We start from the raw sequence: 21,186 nt of genomic DNA, 5'->3' as shown, positions 1-21,186 counted from the left end.
TTAAGATAAAATAGGAAAGATAAACAAGTCTTTTTCTTGTTTGTTTATAATTATTAGTTTAATCATTTTCACAAAAATGAAATAAAAAAATACACGGACTGAGAACAGGAAACCTGAAGATTCAGGGTATACGGTAGTTGCTATGACATTTTATACAACAAAACATTTCCACCTTAACTATATTGAGACAACAGAATTTTGTGCGCGAAAAAGACAATCTTGAGTAAGTCGTCATTAGGCCTCCTTCAATCCAGCGGTCGTACCCCCAGTTCCACAGACAAGGCTTAAGCTAGTCCCAGACTAAAATGAATGTTTGAGCTGTTTTGACTGAAAGCAACTTGCACTGATATATCATAAAGCATATCAGTGCCATTGTTTTGTCTCAAGATGCACACCAGTAATGTTTTTTTTTTTTTTATAAGATATGTTTCTAAAAGCCACTTAAATGTCCTAATTGAGCTCAAATCTAATCCTGGCTTAATCCAAGCCCTGTCTGTGAAACCGGGCCATAGACTTTTAGGCTACTTGGTTCCCAGAATTAACAACCTTCCCCCTCACCCCATCCAAAAGTGCAAACAGTGATTCAACATTAAAAAAGGCACATTTTTCAGTCATAACTGACAAATGACGAAGGAAAAGCCTACAGGTTTTAGTGCCAGGTGGGTGTGCATGAAAAATGATGTGATCTGTCATAAGTTACACACAGGATATTGCTGTAAATTTCGGTATATTGCAAAACAGGCTAAAATGACTTGACTCTAAACACAGCACTGGTCGGAGAACAAGTACACAACAGAAGAAACTATGGCCCTCAAAGGACTTTGTCTAGTATTTCCAGAACGCTGATGTGGAAAAGGCCCGTTTTCCCACTGATCTCCTGAGTCACCAGCAGCCTTCCATCTGCTCGAGGCCTTTGAACGATGACTATTTCACCTTCCGTCAGCGTGAGCTCTGCATCTGTTTTAGCGTTGTACCCCTTCATTACCCTATATCTGCAGAAAAATCCATGTGTCAACATCAAAAACAATATCAAAGTCTGTCAGAATGCACCAAACACAAAAAGCCAGGATGTGCTACAGCATATCTGAATGCTTCTTCTTGACAGGAAATGTTTTTCAGTTAAAAACAGTTTCGGTGCATTATCTCCAGAGATCTCGTAATAATATCTGCTAACTGACAATTTTCAGGAGGAAGAAAAAAAAAAAATCTGCCACTAATTTCTAGATAATTTTCCCACACAAGAGCAATTAGATCAGATAACGCAATACTTCCTCTTTAAAGACACACTCAAGAATACCCACCTACTAGAGCCGGACTGGTTGCTGATCAGTACTGGCTTTATATTTAGAGAGAGGCAGTCCATAGCGGCATGATCCTGACCTGTGCTCTTTCTGGTTGGAAGTGCTTTTGTGTCTTTAAGAACTAATGTATTTCCATCGCGACCCAAGATGGCTGAAGGGTTCCAGTGGTCAAGAGCCGAAAGGCCAGACTGGGAACCAGAGATATGTCCTGCAGATGAGGCGGACGTCATTTTTGATGTTGTCTGAGGATCATCGTGAGTCAGGAACCGCACTGACTTTGCTGGCTAAAAGAACATCAAAAAACAAATTCAGCCAGTAAAACCATGCTTATGTTATTCATTTAAAACTGTGCCTTTAAATATTAGATCCTATTATTACTAAAACACTTTTTTTTTTTACCTTCTCTGCATTGTGCTTATGAGCCTCTGGTTTAACCAGAATGGACTGGCGAGCTGTGCTGGCCTCTTTCTGGACAGGGTCCCTGCAGACCGGTTGATATCCACCAGCAGAGGTTGCTGTTGTTTCATATGCCCAATGCTGCGTCTTAATGGGGTTTGAGAACAATCCGTTTCTCTTTTTGGGAAGAACGGGTGAACGACCGTAAGTATAGATCTGTCCCAAATCCTGAGGAGGAGGCTGAAGGCTTATGGAATGTGAATTGTAGCTTCCGTGGTGAGGCGACCCTAAACGAAAGATCAAGCAGAAGTGAATCATTACATCAGACTGAACAAATACACAAATATAACTGCTGCAGAAGAAACACAGCCCACGCAAGTTAATGTCTGAATGTCAACTAATATCTAAAAATATATGAAGAGCAAATAAACCATATATAATATTTTCAATCAAAATTAAAGGGATAGTTCACCCAAAAATGAAAAATGTGTCATCATTTTCTCACCCTCAGGTTGTTCCAAACCTGTATAAGTTTCTTACTCCTGTTGAACACAAAAGAAGATATTTTGATTGGTAATCAAACAGGTAACAGTTCCCATTGACTGCCATAGTAGGAAAAAAAAATTACAATGGAAGTCAATGGGTGCTGTCACCTGTTTGATTACATTCTTATATTCAACGTTCTTTAAAATATCTTCTTTTGTTTTCAACAGAAAAAAGAATATCATACATATTTGGAACAACATGAGTTGTTGAACGATGAGTTGAGTAGATCATTTCCTTTTTGGATGAACTGAAAATTAATTATGTACACATTCTAATTAGGTACACAAAAAATGTACCTGTTTTGTAGAGCGGCCCATACAGAGGCACAACTGGTAAAAAGTTTGAAATCGTTAAGGTTTTTTTTTTTTACGTTTCTGAAAGAAGTCTCTTATGCTCACCAAGGCTGCATTTATTTGATCAAAAATACAGTAAAAAAAAACAGCAATATTGTGAAATTTTATTACGATTTAAAATAGCTTTCTTCTAATTTAATATATTGTTAATATATACAAAAATATTAAGCAGTACAAGTGGTTTCAACATTGATAATAATAAGAAATGTTTCTTGAACAGCATTTAGCATATTAAAATGATTTCTGAAGGATCATGTGACTGAAGACTAGAGTAATGATGAGAAATCACAGGAATAAATTACATTTGAACATATATTCATATATGTCACGTGGCTATTTGGAGATATTGGTGAAATTACTACTGTAGTGTCTAATAAGCCCATGAGGGCTGGGCACCATGGTGTTTGACACTTAAATAAACAAATCAATCCAAAAAAATATATATATATTCAAACAGAAAGTGGTTATTTTAAGTTGTAATAATATTTCACAATATCACTGTGTTTACAGTATTTTAGATCAAATTAATGGTATTTTTGAATAAAGCATAAGAGACCTTCAAAAAAAAAAAGTAATAATTCTAAATTTTGACTAGTAATGTATATTGGCTTACAAGGACGAAATGTGCAAATAAAACACATATTCGACTAGTTTTTGATTTAGAACAGTTGCAATTGCTATAGGTTGACTTATGTTGTCACAGCGTGCTGGGGCTTGTCGGCTCTCACCCCTGTGTGTGGCATGGAAGGCGCGTCTCACTGTGCTCCACCCCTGCTTTCCCCCCGGCTGCGGTGCTCTCCCGGGACCGGCGGATGACATCACAGCCATTTTAGCTGATGGGGTGTCGCTGTTTACTCTGTCTAGGGCCAGGACTACAGCCTGCGGCTTGTGTGGGGTGTGTCGTTTTGTTGATACTGTGCTTGTATTAGGAACGGCAGGTTTGGGTTGTTCGAGAAACCTTGCAGATGTTCTGTGAGAAAGTTAGTATATTACTGTAAACTTGATTATCAAGATAATAGGCGTGTGCTGGTAAAAATAAAAAAGGTTCCAATTGGAACTAAAAAGTTCCACAAAAATTGTATCTAGTTATTTAGTATAAAGAACACATACACCAATAAACTGATCTAAAGAGCTCACATCAATATTTGAAAGATGTGTTTATCATATGAAACCATGTAAGGAGGTGAAGAAGAGAATGAACGTAGTGATAACAGGGGTTTTTTAGAGGTGTTGTTGTAACTGTTTTTCTGCTCACCTGAGTACAGGGGTGACATAGTTGGCTGGCAGGATCCCTACTTTGCCTGTTCTGAGAGACAGTCCACGCAACCATCCCTCTTTGAATTTCCCATAAACTCCCACCATTTCACCCTTCCTCAGTTCCAGCTCCTCAGAGCGATGGGGTGTGTAGGAATACAGCGCTGCACACCTAAACACATCATACATCAGGTTGAAGAAATATTTCAGCCAAACACCCGAAAAGGAAAATACTGCCATTATTTACTCACTCAAACCCATACTTGTTTTGCTGTATGAGAAATGTAAAGATTCTTCAAAAAATATTTTAAAAAAGAAAAAAATGGGTGAACCGTGGCTTTAAAAGCCCAAGGAATTGATTCTAAAATGTCTCTAGGCCACAAAGGAAACACAGTAACTAGAGATCTTCTACAATATATAAAATTAAATTAAAATGTTTTCGCTTCAATGCAAGGCAATCTTTTAGGTGTTCTTCAAAGTTACATACATGATCTCAAAAGCACTCACACACTGATGGAGAGCTGTTGTGTGGCAGACATCTTGCTCTCTGAAGGTACGGAGGTCGCCTGGGGGTTATTCAGTGCCATGGTAATGGCTGGCGGACTTTCACCATTCATTGTCCTGTCCCTCTGTAATAGTTAGAAAGTCACTGGTAACTGGTCATTTTTGTCTCTGCAGACAAACACTGACAGCAATGTAATATCTTCAATACAGGTGTTTAAAAACACTTCAATAGATTTGTTGAACTTCAAACATTCGTGCATATGTAGACCATTGACAACATATGAAAATAATGAGTAGTACTTTAGTATTACTTTATAATAACTAATTAACAAAAGAAACAAACAAAAAAGACAAAAGACAGACAAGATATAAACAAAACAAGGCAACGCAAAAGGTTCCAAAAAGATAAGACGGAAAAAAATAAAAAATAAACAAGCCTGAAAACAAAACAAGACAAAAAAAAGCAACCAAAAAAAAGACCAGACCAAAAACAACGGTAAAAACAAAGCAAAAGAGACAAAATAATACATTATAAAACAAAACTACGCAACACAAAAAGACAAGACAAAAAAATGAACAAGCCTGAAAACAAGACATAAAATAAGACATTATAAAACAAAACAATGCAACACAAAAAGACAAAAAAAACGAAATAAACAAGCCTGAAAACAAAAGAAGTCGAAAGCAAAGCAAAGCAAAAACGAGACAAAATCTGACAAGAACAAAAATAAATCGAAGACCATGAAGAACTTGAAATATGTGAGTTTAATGACATTAATATTACTATTGTAAAGAGTTATCCAATTAATTATGTAATAATGTAACAGTTCAGAATTTCCAACTTTCATGGAATCCCTCAACTCAACTATAAACAGAACTCCTACCATTTTACAGATAAATCATAATGAAGTTTGTAAGGTTAATTCAGGAGTTATTTTGAATAGCTACATACACATCTCTTACATAACCCCAAATGAAATATCTCTGACATCAGTTTCCTCACTGATAACAAACGACTAATATAAAGGCCATAGGCTCGTGGAAGAGTCACATGGACTGTCGGAGAAATACGTCTGGGCAACAGAATCATGAGTCTTTCTCTTAAACTGAGATCCAGTCTAATATTAGTGCATTACAAAAGCATGATGAAACAAGAGACCGATCTGTGAATCCTGTAGAGTTTCTGTAATTTTGACAATTTCCACGCCTCTCTTAAACATTAACACCTACAGTATGTCCCATAATTATTTGAGAGAGAGCAGGTGATTACAGCTTAGTTACATCAGCACTGCCAAAGAAGACACAGAAGGACTAGAGAGAACATTAACACATTTTATTCAAAGCGACGTACAAATGAGAAATAGCACAGGTGATTCATCCTAGCGAGGCGGTAACATTAACATAAGCAGTGCTGCAATCCAAAATTGTATCTTAAAAGTGCAACAAGAGTACAATAGAGCACATATTTAAAAAAAAAAAAAGGAAGTTCGGTCCCAGTCTATATCACGGAAATAAAATTGATGTAGGATTTACTTTGCGATCATGTTCACTCAGAAATTGCAAGTAAATTTCAAAAATAATAACAAACAAACAGCAGGTGACCCATTGAATTATACAAGAAATTTGGATGTAGAAAGACTGAAATATTATTTTCTTTGAAAACTTTTTTTTTTTACAATCTAGGTGTCTTTAACTAGTATGTACTTGTGTAAAAGAAAATTGTTAAGTACATTGTACTTATCGTGTTGCTGCTTTTGAGGTGGGATACGGGTAAGGTTAGAGACAGGCTTTATGGTATGGTATGAAGTCTAAAGGTTAGTTAAGGGAAGGGTCAACAGTGAAATTATAGATGTAATTACAGAAATTTGTTACAGCTGTGATTACATGCAAGTATTTGCTATGCAAGTACAATCTAAAAACATTTATGGACTTATTTATAAAAGAATTGTATCACGTTATTCATTTAAATGTTAGTACATACTATTTAAAGGCACTTAATATAAAGTGAGTCCATCCTTTATAACTTTCTTGGAGATGTTTAATATTTGCCTTTTAAGAAATGTAATTAGTTTGTTAGACTTTGCCTATTCAAAATGATCAGGTTTTTGACTAGAGATTGTTTGACGAGAATACTGCTCTGTTATAACCAACCATGGGAGACCCAACTTCACAAATCATATTTAGATTACCCATTTGCTTTTATCCTTTTATTTGCAGCTTCATATTTAAAGTCTTTCAAGACAGACATCCAGTTATTTCAATTGGAATCAATGCTGGCGTCATTGTCAATCACGTCTGAGGGCGAAAGATTTCCCCATGCAAATGAGTTCAAGTTGGTCATGTGAACACAAAGCATCAACCAACAGAAAGCAGCGTGGTTTGAAAGTGACTTCTGTGTGAGCTGTGCTTCATACATCAACTGACAAAGGACCTTTTTTCCCCTCAAAGTTTTGGTGAAATTATATGGACTATTTATATGGTACGGCACCTGACCCGGTTCACTTTAATTCTATTATATGGAAAAGAGCAGCCAGCAGATTCTGCAATATATCTTCTTTTGTGTTCCATTAGAAGCTCATGAAGGGTTTGCACAGACAACGAGTTAATAAATAATGACATCATTTTTATTTTCGGGCGATCTATTGCTTTAAATATTTTCCTTTTATCGGAATGACACTGCTGAGTCAGAAACAGTGGGCATGTTTCCAATGACTTCACACAGTGTTGCACAATCGGAAAGCAAACACCCCCCCACCCCGACCCCACCCCACCCCACCCCACCCGGGTGATTCGCCTCTCCAAGATGTGATGTTCTCCTAGCCATCTATTAATGACACAACTGATGGCAGGAGGAGAGAGAGAGAGAGAGAGAGAGAGAGAGTCACTGCTCAGTGGAGAGGAATGAGCCTTTCAACCAGATAAGAGGAAAGTGTTATGTAACCCTATATGAGTCATGAGCTTGTAAAGCTGCAACAGAGAATGAGGCATTTTTAGCTCTCAGGCACGCTGGCTTCATCTCATACAGCATGAGAGAAATATTTGTACACATTTTTTAGGAGAAAACGTGAAGAAAGTAACTGCTCATTTTAGGTAAATCACATACATTAGCAGTGATTTCAAAGCATTATGTTTCTAATAAAATCGAATTTGCAACACTGCCAAATTCTTGTGAGACTGAAGCAGGCGCATTCGCATCATGAGCACGTTAAGATATTATAAGTATTGTTCCTTTTCTATACAAGAAGGATCACACTCATCACAGATAACCAAAACAAACATTGCCTCATCATTAAAAACGAAGATCTCTGACTCATCATCTCTCTCCTTCACCAATAATGAATAGGATGTTAAACTCATGAATTATCATCCAAAAAACACCCAGTGTAGCTAAATCACAGCACTGAATGACAAAAACACACGCATGGCTAACTAATCGCATGTCTGCGTAGCACATAAATAGCCAATCGTCATTCCTACACAAAGAAATGTGATAAAAATACAGGGACTGCTCACCTTAGGCAAGTTTCTGTGAGAGCTCCTCAGACGTGCTTTGTGAAACGTGGCGGGTTGTGGCGTCTTGCTGGAGGAAGGCTGAGCGGTGGAGCTGATGTGAGGTTTTTGCTGGCTCTGGCTGAGAGGAGGATGGTTCAGGCTGTTCAGGAGACTGACATTTGGAGGCCTGGCCGACTTGTGAGACGCTCCAGCGAGCCACCTGTGGACGTAAGCATCTGCGTTGACCCTGACGCCGCTCCGTGGGTGCGATTCTACTGAGTCCCTCCTCTTGCGTTTCTCCAGAAGCTCGTGAGCCGCCGGATTCGGCTACGGCGGAAAGACACAGATCGGGTTAAAAAAAGAAGCTGAGATGCACAATAAAGACATGCTGGCTCTCATCTGCGTAAGCCACTTTACCTGCTGTGAGTTTGCCAGTGAGAAAAGTGCCAAGTTAAAAACGATTAGTATCACCTGCTCGCCCCCAAACTTCCTAGGAGGCAGCTGGATCTGAGGAACGCACTGTTAAGATGGACTGGTGCAGCACATGTGGGCAGGAGTGACACTCCCCCTCCCTTTTCCCATGATGTGCTGCTCTGCCACCAAAGAAAAAGACAGCATTACTGTGCCTTCACGCCTGGCTTGTCACCGCTGAGATGCCCGACTGGCGCTAAGAGGGAGGCTGGCTGTTTTATCTGACTAACCTCAGATATAATCCAGTGCATGGATAATGAAAAGCCATCTGGAGCTTGATTATCCAGCGACACATGAGGTTCACCGGAGCAGCAGTGGTGGAAGAATGCACATCTCAGTCACAGGACTGCTGCGTCAGAGATAGCAAGCTCACTAGCCACGTCTAAAAGCCCGTTATCACGCTCCGTAAGTAGCCGACACCACGAGTGCTAAGAGACGAGGGCCTATTGTTCGGAATTTAATCATGCTATTAAAAAGGGAAAACGATTAGCGGAAAATTGAAAAGATTGCCAAATAGTGACGAAGATTTCACGTCACAAAGCAGTGAGTGATGTCATTTTAAATTAGCATATTATTGCATAAAGGCTTAGAAAGAACAAAATAGTCAAGGAATATCTGGGTTATGATTAAAATCAAAAGAAAAATATGATATTTCGCACAAAGAAGTAAATTTTTAGGATCATTTAAAATAATTTTGCTGTGACATTATTTTCATGACAATTAAGCAAATATCCCTCATTCTCAATGGTCCACAATATTCTCATTACTTGGACCGGTGGTCGTCAACAGGAGGTCTGTAGCGGCACTGCAGGGGTCCTTATTAATGTTTGATCGCAAACTCATTTTTGCTGATGAAAATATCAAAATATGCATTTTAAAATATGAAGTTAACTCCAACCAAAGCTAAAGTTCAGAAGTCCACTACTGCAATTAATCAGAGATTAAGTCGTTTTCGAGAATATTTAGTGTGGTTTGTCACACTGTCCATTAGTTTTGTTGTAAAAATTTTTTTTTTAAAATCTAAAAGTTGCTAAAAATTACCAAAAATAAGAATTAGCTACATTTAGCTACATGCTTCATTATCCCTTCCACAATTAAACTTAAAATGTAATGTACAACTCAATGCTCATTTCAATTATTATTTTAATGGCTTTCAATGTAATGTAAACCTCACAACAAAGTATGTGAATATAGTAATATCATATACTATATACTTAAAGCAAGTTATTAAGGCCAGGCTTAAAGTCCAACACTAAATTTTATACAAAATATAACATGAAAAGGTTGAAGACCCCCTGGTTTAAATTGTAAAGCAGATTTAAAAGTACAATTGAAAGTATCATTGTTGTACTTTCTTTAATTTACATGTATGGTCTTTTTATTAATAAAAACAACATTATTTCCAATATTTTCACATTACAGTAATGAGGGGAAAATCTGCTTAATTTTAAAATAGGCTTTCTTTCCTATGTTCAAAATATATATATATATTTTGGTAACACTTTACAATAATGTTTCATTTGTTAACATAGGTTAATGTAGTAACCAAGCATGAACAATACATTTGTTTTATTTGTTCATCTTTGTTAACTTAGTTAATATAAATACAGCTGTTCATTGTTTGTTCACTTTACTTCAAAGTGCATTAACTAATGTTAACAAATACAACTTTTGATTTTAATAATGTATAAGCATTTAGTAAATGTTGTAATTAACATTAACACAGAATGATAAATGTTGTAGAACTGCGGTTCACTATTAGTTCAAGTTAACTAATGAAACCTTATTGTAAAATGTTACCCTTTTTTATATTTTGATTTCTGGGGTTAAATATGATCTGAACATTTCTTCAAAGAGATTCTCCATGTTTTGAAATCTAGAATAAAAACTTGTTGCCTTACCTCTGTGAGCTGCAAAGGGAAAATCCCAACTTTGTCTCCGAGTTTACCTTCGACCCAATTTTCATTGACTTGTTTAATGAGAGTAATGCTGTCTCCCTGTGGGGCGAAAGAGAGACAGCCGTGTGTTAGGCAGCTGAGGGTGCATGGACGTCCCTGAAGACGTTTACTTGGCTCAAATCACTCTACGCTGCAGGCCCATTACACACTTAACTCGGCTCCAGACCCATTTGGACCATCTGCTCTCAAAGAAGAAGAAAAAAGCAATCCAGGAAATGTCCTTTAATGGAAGCTGTGCCTGAGTCAGAACTGTTATATAATTCAAGTCCTGTGGTGTGACTAACAATACTGCTACATAAAAGAGCCCAAAGAAAAGAAATGTATTTGCTTCCCAGTTCCCACTCTATAAATCACACAAATGGGGCATGTAATACTCAAAATGCTTATGTTTAATATACAGTGGCCAAAATAAGTATTTTGTCACTTCAGTCACACATAAAAAGCAAACATTTGGGCAGATGCCACTTTTGTTAATGTAATTTAATTTTAGCATGGATTAAGTGTCCAATTGCTTTTCCTGGTCACTGTACCAACAAAACTGAATTGTGGTAGTACACTGATTAAAGAAGAAGAGATTGACCTTGAGGAAGGTTAAGCATTCCTTGCTGTCGTCTGGATCCAGATTGTTCGCATTGAAGTCATAAAGTGCTCGGCAGAGGGCCAGGGGCTGCGGCTGCTCACTTATGACTTGCACCACGTTGACTGAAACCAGACCGCTGCTCTCTTTGCTTTCCCCATAATACCAGTTATCATCTACTTTCCACCGCAGATAAATCATGTCACCGGACTTCATTGTGATCTCCCCAGGTGCATTCCCCTGGAAATCATATAAAGCTTGGGCTTGCACCTGAAACAAATAAAAAAGAAGCCTGTCAAGAACACATCTGGGCCATATTTTACTCCAAATTCTAAAGAAAAAAAATAATGAAGCAATTGTAGGACCATTTTATGTTTACATTGTGGCATTATCGGCAAGACAGTTAAATACATCCAATTCTTTTTCCTGCCATGCCGAAAACATAATTTTCATTACCGTAATGCACAAAAAAATGATTTCAATTATTTCACTGACTTATATATATAGTATACTGTATGTATGTAAATAACACAGCATCTAACAGCTCTCTTTATTGTACACTATCTCTCTAGTACTTCTAATGCATGTCTACTCAATTAGAGGCAAGGAATGGGAAATGCTGTGCGAAAAGTTTCCCAAGAGCTCAAAAGCATCCCAAGTGTTTAAACAGAGTTACTGTTTGTGGCTGCCGATGCAATGGCTTTTTTCCCAACTGAAACTCAAATCCACCGACCTACTTAAACTAAACCAAGGCCCTGTGTGTTTCAGTGGACATTGTTAAACACACACGACATAATTGAGCTCTTACGCAGGTCGGAAAGGCAAACTGACCTCCCAATCATCCCAACACAAGACCCACTGATTTATTTATAAATACATATTTCATAATAATTGAACGCTGCGCAGGATTATTGTTCTATCGAAAAACAAACATCAAAACATGTTTGATTTTGCATGACAACAGACACAATGTAATATGATACATTACATTTTGGACAGTTTCTTCGGAAATAATTCATATTTTGAGCACTATTATCATGCAGCATAATGATAAATCTACAACATAACATTTAAAAAAACATTTGGTCCCACTTTATAGTAAGTGCATTGTACTGTATGTACTAACCTTTAAATTATTCACTTGATACAATGCTCTTATTGTTTCGATTTTTACAATGTACTTTTTTATTTTTTATAATACCTTCATGTAATGAATTTCTGTAATTACATCTAACTACACTGTCGACCCTTCCCTTACCTGTTTACCCCCTCTTAAATCTACCCATACCTCCAAACTTGTGCCTAACCTTACCCGTATCCCAATAGCAGCAAAAGTGTTTTGCAATACAACATGAACAAAGTGCATTGATTTTTTTTTTATGCAAGTACACAGAAATGTTTTAAAGAGTTGCTGCCTTACATTTTTAAGTACAATTAACTTGGATGTTTAAGTCATTTGAACTTGAATCACAATAAACTGACGTTAAAAAACTTTTATAACTGATACAAAAAAGTTTAAAATTGCTTAACTTAATTTTGATGAGTTAAAGCAAAGTAAAAACATATGTTGTCCTAGCTTATTGATCATATAGGACTATATATTACATTAATATAAAGTGTGACCAAACCAGAAAGAATTTTAATCCAGAAAGAAAAGCAAACAAGCCTAAATCTTGACATGCAGGCAAGACCAACTCAACTGCATGTCACAATATACACTAACACCAGCTACAAAAAAAGAAAAAGAAAGACAAAGGATGATTTTTAAGTCTATGCATTTCAAATCGTTATTCACACTAAGCAACAAAAAAAAGTAGCCTACATGTACTTCTTACCCACTGTGTGTCCTGCCCCTGTTTGTGCAGATCTTGAATGTAACTGCCTAAAAGGTTCTCCTGGACTGTGGAGCTCACATATCTGCCGGATCTGTCCCTCGGTGTGCCCAGTGGAACCCGCTCCTGGAGGCTCTCTAGGAGTCTCACTAGCAGCGGATTGGTGGGAAGCTCCTCCACTGATCCTGGAACAGCAGTTCTGCACTCTGGGCAGCACATTTGATGGTGGTGTGATGCCTCGTGCTGCTGAAGGCATGATTTACAAAACGTGTGCTGACATGGCAAAACCTTGGCAGACACGTCTAAAGGCTCCATACACAAAGGACACTCCAACAGGTCCAAAACAGCCAGATCCTCCATCATACAGCACACTCTTCCTGCACACCTGACACATGATCACACGCTTTATACGCCGGTTACACTATATTCGATAACTATTTTAGCAAAAATACACAATATTATATAATAATTTCTCAAAGTAAACATGTTGCTAATATCTCGTGTAGGCTACTTCCGTCAACAACTGTTTATCACGCTATTGTAGTATGTAAACAGGTGTGACGCCGAACATGCGAACATTTGTAAAGGCAGACACGACACGTGTATATTTTTAGCTTATATATCTATATTCTAGCTTAATTACGCTTACATTTCGATACATTTGTGCTATTATGATACTGTAGAGATGAGAAGGAAGTTTTCATTGAAATCAAGATCGGGAGAGTCGTCAGCACGTGACGTCACGTCTTACCTGGATTACACGAAACACGTCCACAGCAAAATGAGTTAGATATAAAACTGAACATTGTACTCAAATACAGTTAAATATTCACATACCTTATGGTCACCTAAGAGTAGAAAAACGGAGGGAGGAAAAATGTCCTACTGGCGACTGACAGAGCAGGTCTAAACTGGATGGGGACAGTGTCATTTTACACCTCAATGTCAACTGAGATTCAGCCTGAGGAAATAATGGACTGAACATGACGGAAAACACTACGGAAGCTTCTGAAATCAAAAATAATGTTTTCATTGCAAATGTTCATATATATGTTATTAAGTAGATAATAATTAATAAGTGAATGATGAATTACAGTCAACTTAGAGAGACAGATAGGCTACATTTAGAAAGATATAGGCCTACATTTATTTTTTCAGTGAAATTCTGCCTAAGCTTAAGAAAAGGTTGGTCAAACTAAATATTATTTGAGCTGTTTTATTTTCTGTTCATTTTCTATAGTAGGCTAAAAAGCTAAATTTGACAAAATGCAGTTTTGTGTTATTTTACAATTAGCAATAATCGGTTTCACTTTATTTGGTAACACTTTATATTACAGCGTCCTTGCTACAAGTTACATTTAGTTACTATAGTAATAACTATACATTATGCATAATTGCATGCAACTAACCCTGAACCAGACTTAATCCTAACCCTAACCCTAAATAGGCATAAAGTGTAACCCTTTATTTTAAGGTGATAGTAGCCTATACTTACTCAAATAAGTACTGAGTAATATTAATTAACTACATGTAGACTATTTAGAGTTACGGTTAGGGTTTGGTTTTTGGTTAGTTATACTTGTAATTATGCGCATTGTACTGTAATTACTAAGTACGTTGAAACGTGTAACTGTCATCTTAAAATAAATTGTTACCCAATAATTTACAATTAACAATAAAGATGACAAAATCATCTAATCAAATACAAATATGTGTTAAATATAATGATAATTTAAAAATGTTTGAGAATGGCTAACATGGTTGAAAAATGTTGCCACAATTAAGCTGTCACCCAGAAGCTAGTTAGATTCAGTGTTAATCCGTAGCCTAGTTATTGATTACAGTAACTTATTTTTTTGTAAATTAATGAAAATGTTTGTTTAATCATTTTTATTGCAATAACTTAAATAATAGGGTTTAATGCTGAGGTTGACAAATGCAGTCAGAAGAAACAATGTAGATGATTTTCTTGTATTACAATCAAACTGTAAAAAGTAGTGAATATCAATTAAACAGAACATAAAAAATTCAAAATTATGACACTGTGTGAATGAGAGTCAAGAAGTTCAAGGCCTCTGAGTGACAAAATAAACATCAAAGTCAAAATTTAGTTTAGAGTTAAGTAGGCCTATTATAGATAATAATTTTAAAATCAGTCTCACAACAAAAATTGGATTTGCTCCTGGTTTAAAATATGGGAAACAAAGTTTACTGTATTCGTGGAATGCACCACACACTATAAACAAGACACAATACACTGAGATCAATAGCTGGATGAGTTACATGGGAATTAATTTCATTGCAAGGTCCAATATTTCAAGTTAATTTTGAAGTAATACTGCCGCCCTCTAGTGGTGAACAAAAGCAATTGGATCATGCATTGCCTTGTAATTTCATGTGTCATCTCGATTTTTCATAGAAACAACCCCATCAGGGAGCTTCTTATCTGCCTAGTCATTTTCCCTACATGAATAAGCATATGCTTCAGTCAGACAGATTAAAAGAGCAGAAGATCTATTGACAGATAAGACAAGACAAGTCTAATGATGATTGGAGTTCTGGTAGTGATGACTGCAGCCTTAGTCAACGCATAAATCATCTCCTACTTTACCCTGCAATGAAAAAATTCAGACATCTGTTTTGAATCTATGGGATTTCAAATTCACACATCCCTTAAACCCCAAAGTCCCGTTAACATCTCACGGTTAAATTATTCATTAATATTGGCTCTGCGTTCTGCACAAGTTCAGGACATTCACTTACATTTTTTAAGGGTGCATGAATTTTTTATCTGTTTTGTAAGTCTGCAGAATATGGGGGAGGGGGGGGGGGGTAGGCATTCTTTAAAATAGATATTAATTTTCTTTTTATGTTTGTGAATTATTGCTGTAGTTTCATGCATGGTTTCCAGTGCTGCGTGTCTGATGATAGCTTTTAAGTGATTAATGTAGCCTAATCAGTTTGTTATGTTATGTTATGTTATGTTATGTTATGTTATGTTATGTTATGTTATGTTATGTTATGTTAGGTTAGGTTAGGTTATGTTAGGTTAGGTTAGGTTAACATCCAGACAAAACTCAAAAAGAGCCTTTGGTTGCTGTAAAGTTGAGTGATTGTGATAAAGTGGAGAGTATGCAAAAGTTTCAGTGGGCCCTTACTGGGTGTAATTCTTTGTCCTCCTGTCTGCTAGAGAGGAGAGAAGGAGAAGAGAACGTGCCAGCAGAGGGAGCAGTTTGGCTTCATGCAGCTGATTAGCCTTTCCTCTCAAATTTTTAGTTTCCTCTTTACACAAAGATTATCATTTGGCTCCTAATAACCATTTTCCGTTACTTTTCTCACTTCATTTTTCATTCGGCTGGTTTCATTGTTTGTTTTCGATCATTCGTTGAGATGTGCTTTCTCTGCAGTTTGAAGTATAATCAAGTCATCTGACTTCTGTGGGAATGGGTGTTTGTAGGCTTCCATTACAGTCCATCAATTATTCATGGGCTGATTATATGGCTATTGTTTCCTGCCATTATTTCTGAGAGTTTACATTTATCAAAATCGTCCACCCACCTACACTCTTTCCTTGCTCAGCTCGATGCAGAAATTACTTTTGTAACTATAGTCACTTATAATGATCAAAATATTGAAATCTTTGCTGTGTAATGCACGCCAGAGAGAGATCAACAGTCAATCTAAACACTGTTCAGGTGTCTCTAATAAGTAGTGTCATTCGCGTTTCCTGCTGGGGGATGTCAATCTGTTGGATCTTCCTTTTCATGGGATACTAAACACCTTCTGTTCGTCTTGCTTCTGGTGTTTTGTTAATTATGATTACATCTGTAGTATGTGCGGTTGTGCAGCTCTCAGAGTTTTTAACAAAGCGCCTGCTGAGCAAGACCAACCGGAATAACAACTTTTATTTTTATGGTTAAAAGTCACTCTTGTATTTGTCACAAAATGTTAAAATAATTCCCACAGATCAAATTGTACAGGTATACTACCTACAGAGTCAAAAACTGAGTTAGATTAATTAGATAGATAGATAGATAGATAGATAGATAGATAGATAGATAGATAGATAGATAGATAGATGGATGGATGGATGGATGGATGGATGGATGGATGGATGGATGGATGGATGGATGGATGGATGGATGGATGGATGGATGGATGGATGGATGGATGGATGGATGGACGGACGGACGGACGGACGGACGGACGGACGGACGGACGGACGGACGGACGGACGGACGGACAGACAGACAGATAGATAGATAGATAGATTGATAGATAGATAGATAGATAGATAGATAGATGTTAAAAGTCTGTCACATTGGATCAACTTAATTATCCTTGTCTGAATGCCTTGAATCTAATCTGGAAACCAAATGTTAGCTGTTTCAGTAGCAGGTGGCCCCAAATGTCTTTACCATCCATCTGCAGAGCACCTGCGCTCTCATTCTGCTTATGCTCTGGTTCGGCAGTGAATCATTCTCCATTGAGCAATGCATTGTCCGTCTCAGCTCTGGGCACTGACACCAGAACCCACTGTAGATGATTGAAGTAATGACTGAACATGTCACTGGATGCTGATACTCCATCATAATGAGAACATCAAGCCACTTCAGCCTGGTTCCGTTCAATGGTGACCTGATATTGTTGTGCATGTCCATTAAAAAAAAAGGGCTGTCATCAGTGTGGCATCTGTGATGTTGTGACATTATGCCTGACCTCTAGGCGAGTCATCTAAGGTCCTGTTTGCCTTCTGGACCTGACAGGCCATCATCAGAAATAAACCTCAAGCGCTCTCATTACAGAGGACATTACGTTCATTTGCACAAAAATGATCTGATATGTCCTGGGTGGATGAGTGTAGTAGTGGTGGGTGTGCATGAAACATCCGTGGAGCTTTACATCTGGCTGTGAATACTAAAAATGGGACATGCATACGGCTCAGACTGAAGCCAGCTTTTAATTGAAGAACACATAAACAGCTGTCAGAACAAGCAAAGGACCTAAATATAGGACACACACACATAAACATGCTTGCAAGCCAGCTGCCTCCCTGTTTGTCCTCCCTAAGAACACTCTATTTTCTGAAAAAAAAAAAAAAAAACAGTGAGAGAGAGGGGTTGAGTACAACATAAAGCCAAACTCTCCATCTCTGTGCCCTGGGTTAAGGCTGATTAACTAGGAAAATTAGAAAACCAAGCACAATGTCCTCCCGACAAACATATTTTTGAAATAATTGATCTCCTCCAATTCCCTCATGCTTTATTCCCATTGATTTCCAATGAGTGCTATTGGCCCCCAAGGAAAATTCCATTAGTCGTGAATAAGAATGCAGGAAGGGAAATTCATTTAACATCAGTGCACACAAAAGGGGTCTGTCTGAATGTTCACTGAACTGATAAGACCTTTATTCATTGTAGCATGGCTACTCGTAAACAAAGAGAGCGAGGCACAACTCTGCGATGAAAAACAGAGTTCTCATACTGATTTTGATTTTCAAAAAAGAATGCAAATGCACTTTTTGAGTTGTTTATGCAGCTCGGGTGAAGTAAACAGTGCCTTTTCATTATTTCCCGTGACACCATGCAATAGGCTGTTTGGTTTCAAAGTGAAACTATAACATGATTACATAGCATCCCACATGTTTGTAAATGATGAAACTAATTCATATTTGAAATGATACTGGCTGTCGTTCCCGCACTTATCTGCCGGGAAACAAACCAGCTCAATAATCATGGCTTTGATGTGTTTGTGTGTATCTAATTCCAATTCCACACAAAGATTTCATTTTTGAACTCAGCCGAGGACCCAGACACATTTCTTTTGCTTGAAATTGTGTGCTGCAAATCCCCAGAGTTTTTGTCCTTTTATTAAACACCAGCAACCAAAACCTTTTTATACCTCTGCTGTATGTGATCTGTGTGCAAGCCACTGCAAATGTATTATTATAAAAGATATACCATGTGCCATATATCATGCATGAATATCCTTTTTTAATGGTGTTACATGCTATATCAAATATTTTCCAAATGTAAGTGCATTTTACTTTGTCACTGGACTGCCGTTCTAAAATGATTTGTAAAAACACTAGGTTTGATTGATGCTTTATGTATAAATCTAGCAAAGCCTGCAAAAACTGCTAAAATCCGAATAAAAGCAATACAACAAATAGCCTACTACATTGTATAATAATATCTTCTTAATCATGATAATAAAGCAATATCACATTGGTAGCCTTGCTGTAGTTCCAAATATCAGTGCGATTCTGCTGCAGATTAACAACAGCCGTGCAAATATTCATACCATCAGCATGACTGTTATAAAGCTTTTATACAAAAGTTAGAAAACAAAATATTACACTTTAGACATAATAAGTTTTTCCATTTTAGTTTGAGTGAGTTTGTCTGTTTTGCTCCACCAAATTTACGCCAATGAATAATCGTCAACTGCGCAACACACTGTAGCAGTGTTCCTTAATGAATCTTTGAGCAAATCAGTTGTGTGAATGTTTCAATGACTCACTCATAAGGGTAAGCTGTGTCCGAAATCACATACTCTCTTGGGTAGGTACATATTTTGAAGAAGTAATTACTTTACGACAGCTAAAAATGTATGTTCTGTATGAATGTGTGAAGTATGAATGTAATCCGAACATACTACATTATCAGCGTAAGTTGCGTCGCTTCACTTTAATTCATAAATCCTCTCTCGTGGCCTCATGGTATAGCAAAGTGTCCATCACATGCAATCTCACCGGAAATAGTAGGTCATCCGGTTACATTTTGCCCACTTTCTTTAGATATTGTTTTAGAGTACTGTGAATTCGGTCTTTTGTCACATACTATTTCTCATATTATAGTAGGGAAGTATGCAATTTCGGATGCAGCCAAAGTCACTTGTTTTGTTCCTGAATGAAGCAGTGTTTTTGAACGAATCAGTTAAAAGAATGATTCAATGATTCACTCATACTGTATATAGGCAGTCACTTGTCGCCACCTATTGGTGAATTTGCTTCTGAAAGCAAACCAAAATTGAGGACTGTAGGCTATTGTTGTATAATTAAATAAAATCTTTTTTATTATTATTTATAAAATTCAAATAAAATCAGTTTTGGAGTTGGAACTGAAATAAAAAATTCAGAAAATCTGAAAAGCAAAAATCCAGATGTATAACAGAAATTGGAAGTACAATTTTAGGAATACATCATGTAATTAAAAATGTACTGTTCAATTTAAATACCCTAATAGTTATGCATTTTCCCCCATTAGTGGGCCACTGAGAAAGGTTGGAGAACAGGAACGGTTGCTTATTTGGCAATGTAAAATGCTTCATTGTCTTAATGAAAGAAATAGGCCCTATGCTAGCCCAGTTCTTAACTGACATGAGATGTATCCTTACACTTAAGAGGTTGCAAATTTAACAAAACCTGTAATGCTTTTTCATACAAGGGATAAAAGCTTGAATTTTAAACTCATTCTTACAAATTAGCACCCTGATTCCCACATGGATGTGATGCTACTCAATGCTGACAGAGTGATGACACCTCTCCATTGAGAGTGGCTGAAGAAGCCAAGCCTGATATGCAGAGCTCATGAGATGAAGTGACAGAGAAATAGAACCAAGCCCAGGCTATGGCTGAAAATGAACCACGTATTCACAGTGTGGCAAAATAGCATGAATAAAAAGTCGCCTGCACCCTGAGGCATTCCTGATTATCTCTCACGGGTCACAAACCACCCCATCATCACGGGACACACCCGGAGCCAGGCTACTCTGCTTTCATTTTTCAATAGTGACAGCTTGCCCTCTCTGGAACATGTCAGACAAATACTGCGGTCTGGTGCCATTTAGAACCTGATTTCGTTTTGAGGTCACATATATTTCTTTCCTCTTAAACGCTTCCTTCAAGTAATCAGTTTTGTTCTTGTTTACCTATAGCACCCTGTGGCTCATGTCTCTGTATAGCCTACCAGTAAAGCATGCAGGAGCTACTGAGAAATATTTGCATCTGCAAAACGACCTAAATCAAAACAAGTCAACCAGGCCAGGGGCCAGACTATAGATTTAACTTGTGTTCATTAAGTCCAGCAGGGCTCATAGACTCTCTCAAAGGCTCACCTTGCACCATAATGACTGTGGCGCCTCGATCTGATGACTCAGTGAATCTTTGAACAGATAAGGCAGTATTAATGTTATCCATTGCAATAGATTAAAAGAGTAAGCAATAAGTAAAGCAAACTGCTTCCATGAACTGACATGACATGAAAATCTACATTCAGAACTAGATTTTTATATTTTATGAAGAAATGTGAGTGGAAAAAAACTTACTGCCATGATGCTAGACTGTTGTGAGTGGTTCTCACCTGTGAAAGGTTATCTCATTTCTTTGGGAATTTAAGTCTTGGTGCGCAATGGTGTGGCATCATTGATTCTTACTGTGAGTGACGGCACGCTGACTGCTCCAAGATAGTGTGCTTCAGTAATATGTCCGAATTCATTGTA

The 21,186-nt window shown here is 37.3% G+C and overlaps 1 protein-coding gene across 2 annotated transcripts; it reads right to left on the bottom strand.

The window, feature by feature from the left end:
* Nucleotides 1-30: 30 nt before the first annotated feature.
* sh3rf2 (SH3 domain containing ring finger 2) lies at nt 31-13,669 on the bottom strand. 2 transcript variants are annotated; one of them, XM_077235893.1, is made up of 11 exons: nt 13,522-13,669; nt 12,688-13,069; nt 10,856-11,122; nt 10,219-10,314; nt 7,868-8,173; nt 4,358-4,479; nt 3,852-4,022; nt 3,325-3,566; nt 1,701-1,984; nt 1,302-1,585; nt 31-992 (listed from the first exon to the last, which is right to left on the bottom strand). In XM_077235893.1, exons 2-11 carry the CDS (start codon nt 13,045-13,047, stop codon nt 812-814), a joined length of 2,313 nt encoding a protein of 770 aa, XP_077092008.1. In that variant the 5' UTR covers nt 13,048-13,069; nt 13,522-13,669; the 3' UTR covers nt 31-811. The 2 variants fall into 2 exon arrangements, with proteins under 2 accessions (XP_077092008.1, XP_077092007.1); XM_077235892.1 differs by lacking the exon at nt 13,522-13,669 and adding an exon at nt 13,139-13,261.
* Between the last annotated feature and the right edge of the window lie 7,517 nt (nt 13,670-21,186).

The sequence above is a fragment of the Siphateles boraxobius genome, unplaced genomic scaffold (genome assembly GCF_051911475.1).
Source record: "Siphateles boraxobius isolate OS27281-9 unplaced genomic scaffold, OSU_SipBor_1 2, whole genome shotgun sequence".
NCBI classification, from domain to species: Eukaryota; Metazoa; Chordata; class Actinopteri; order Cypriniformes; family Leuciscidae; genus Siphateles; species Siphateles boraxobius.
Note: the sequence above shows the minus strand (reverse complement) of the source record. Positions and strands in the feature narration are given on the sequence as shown.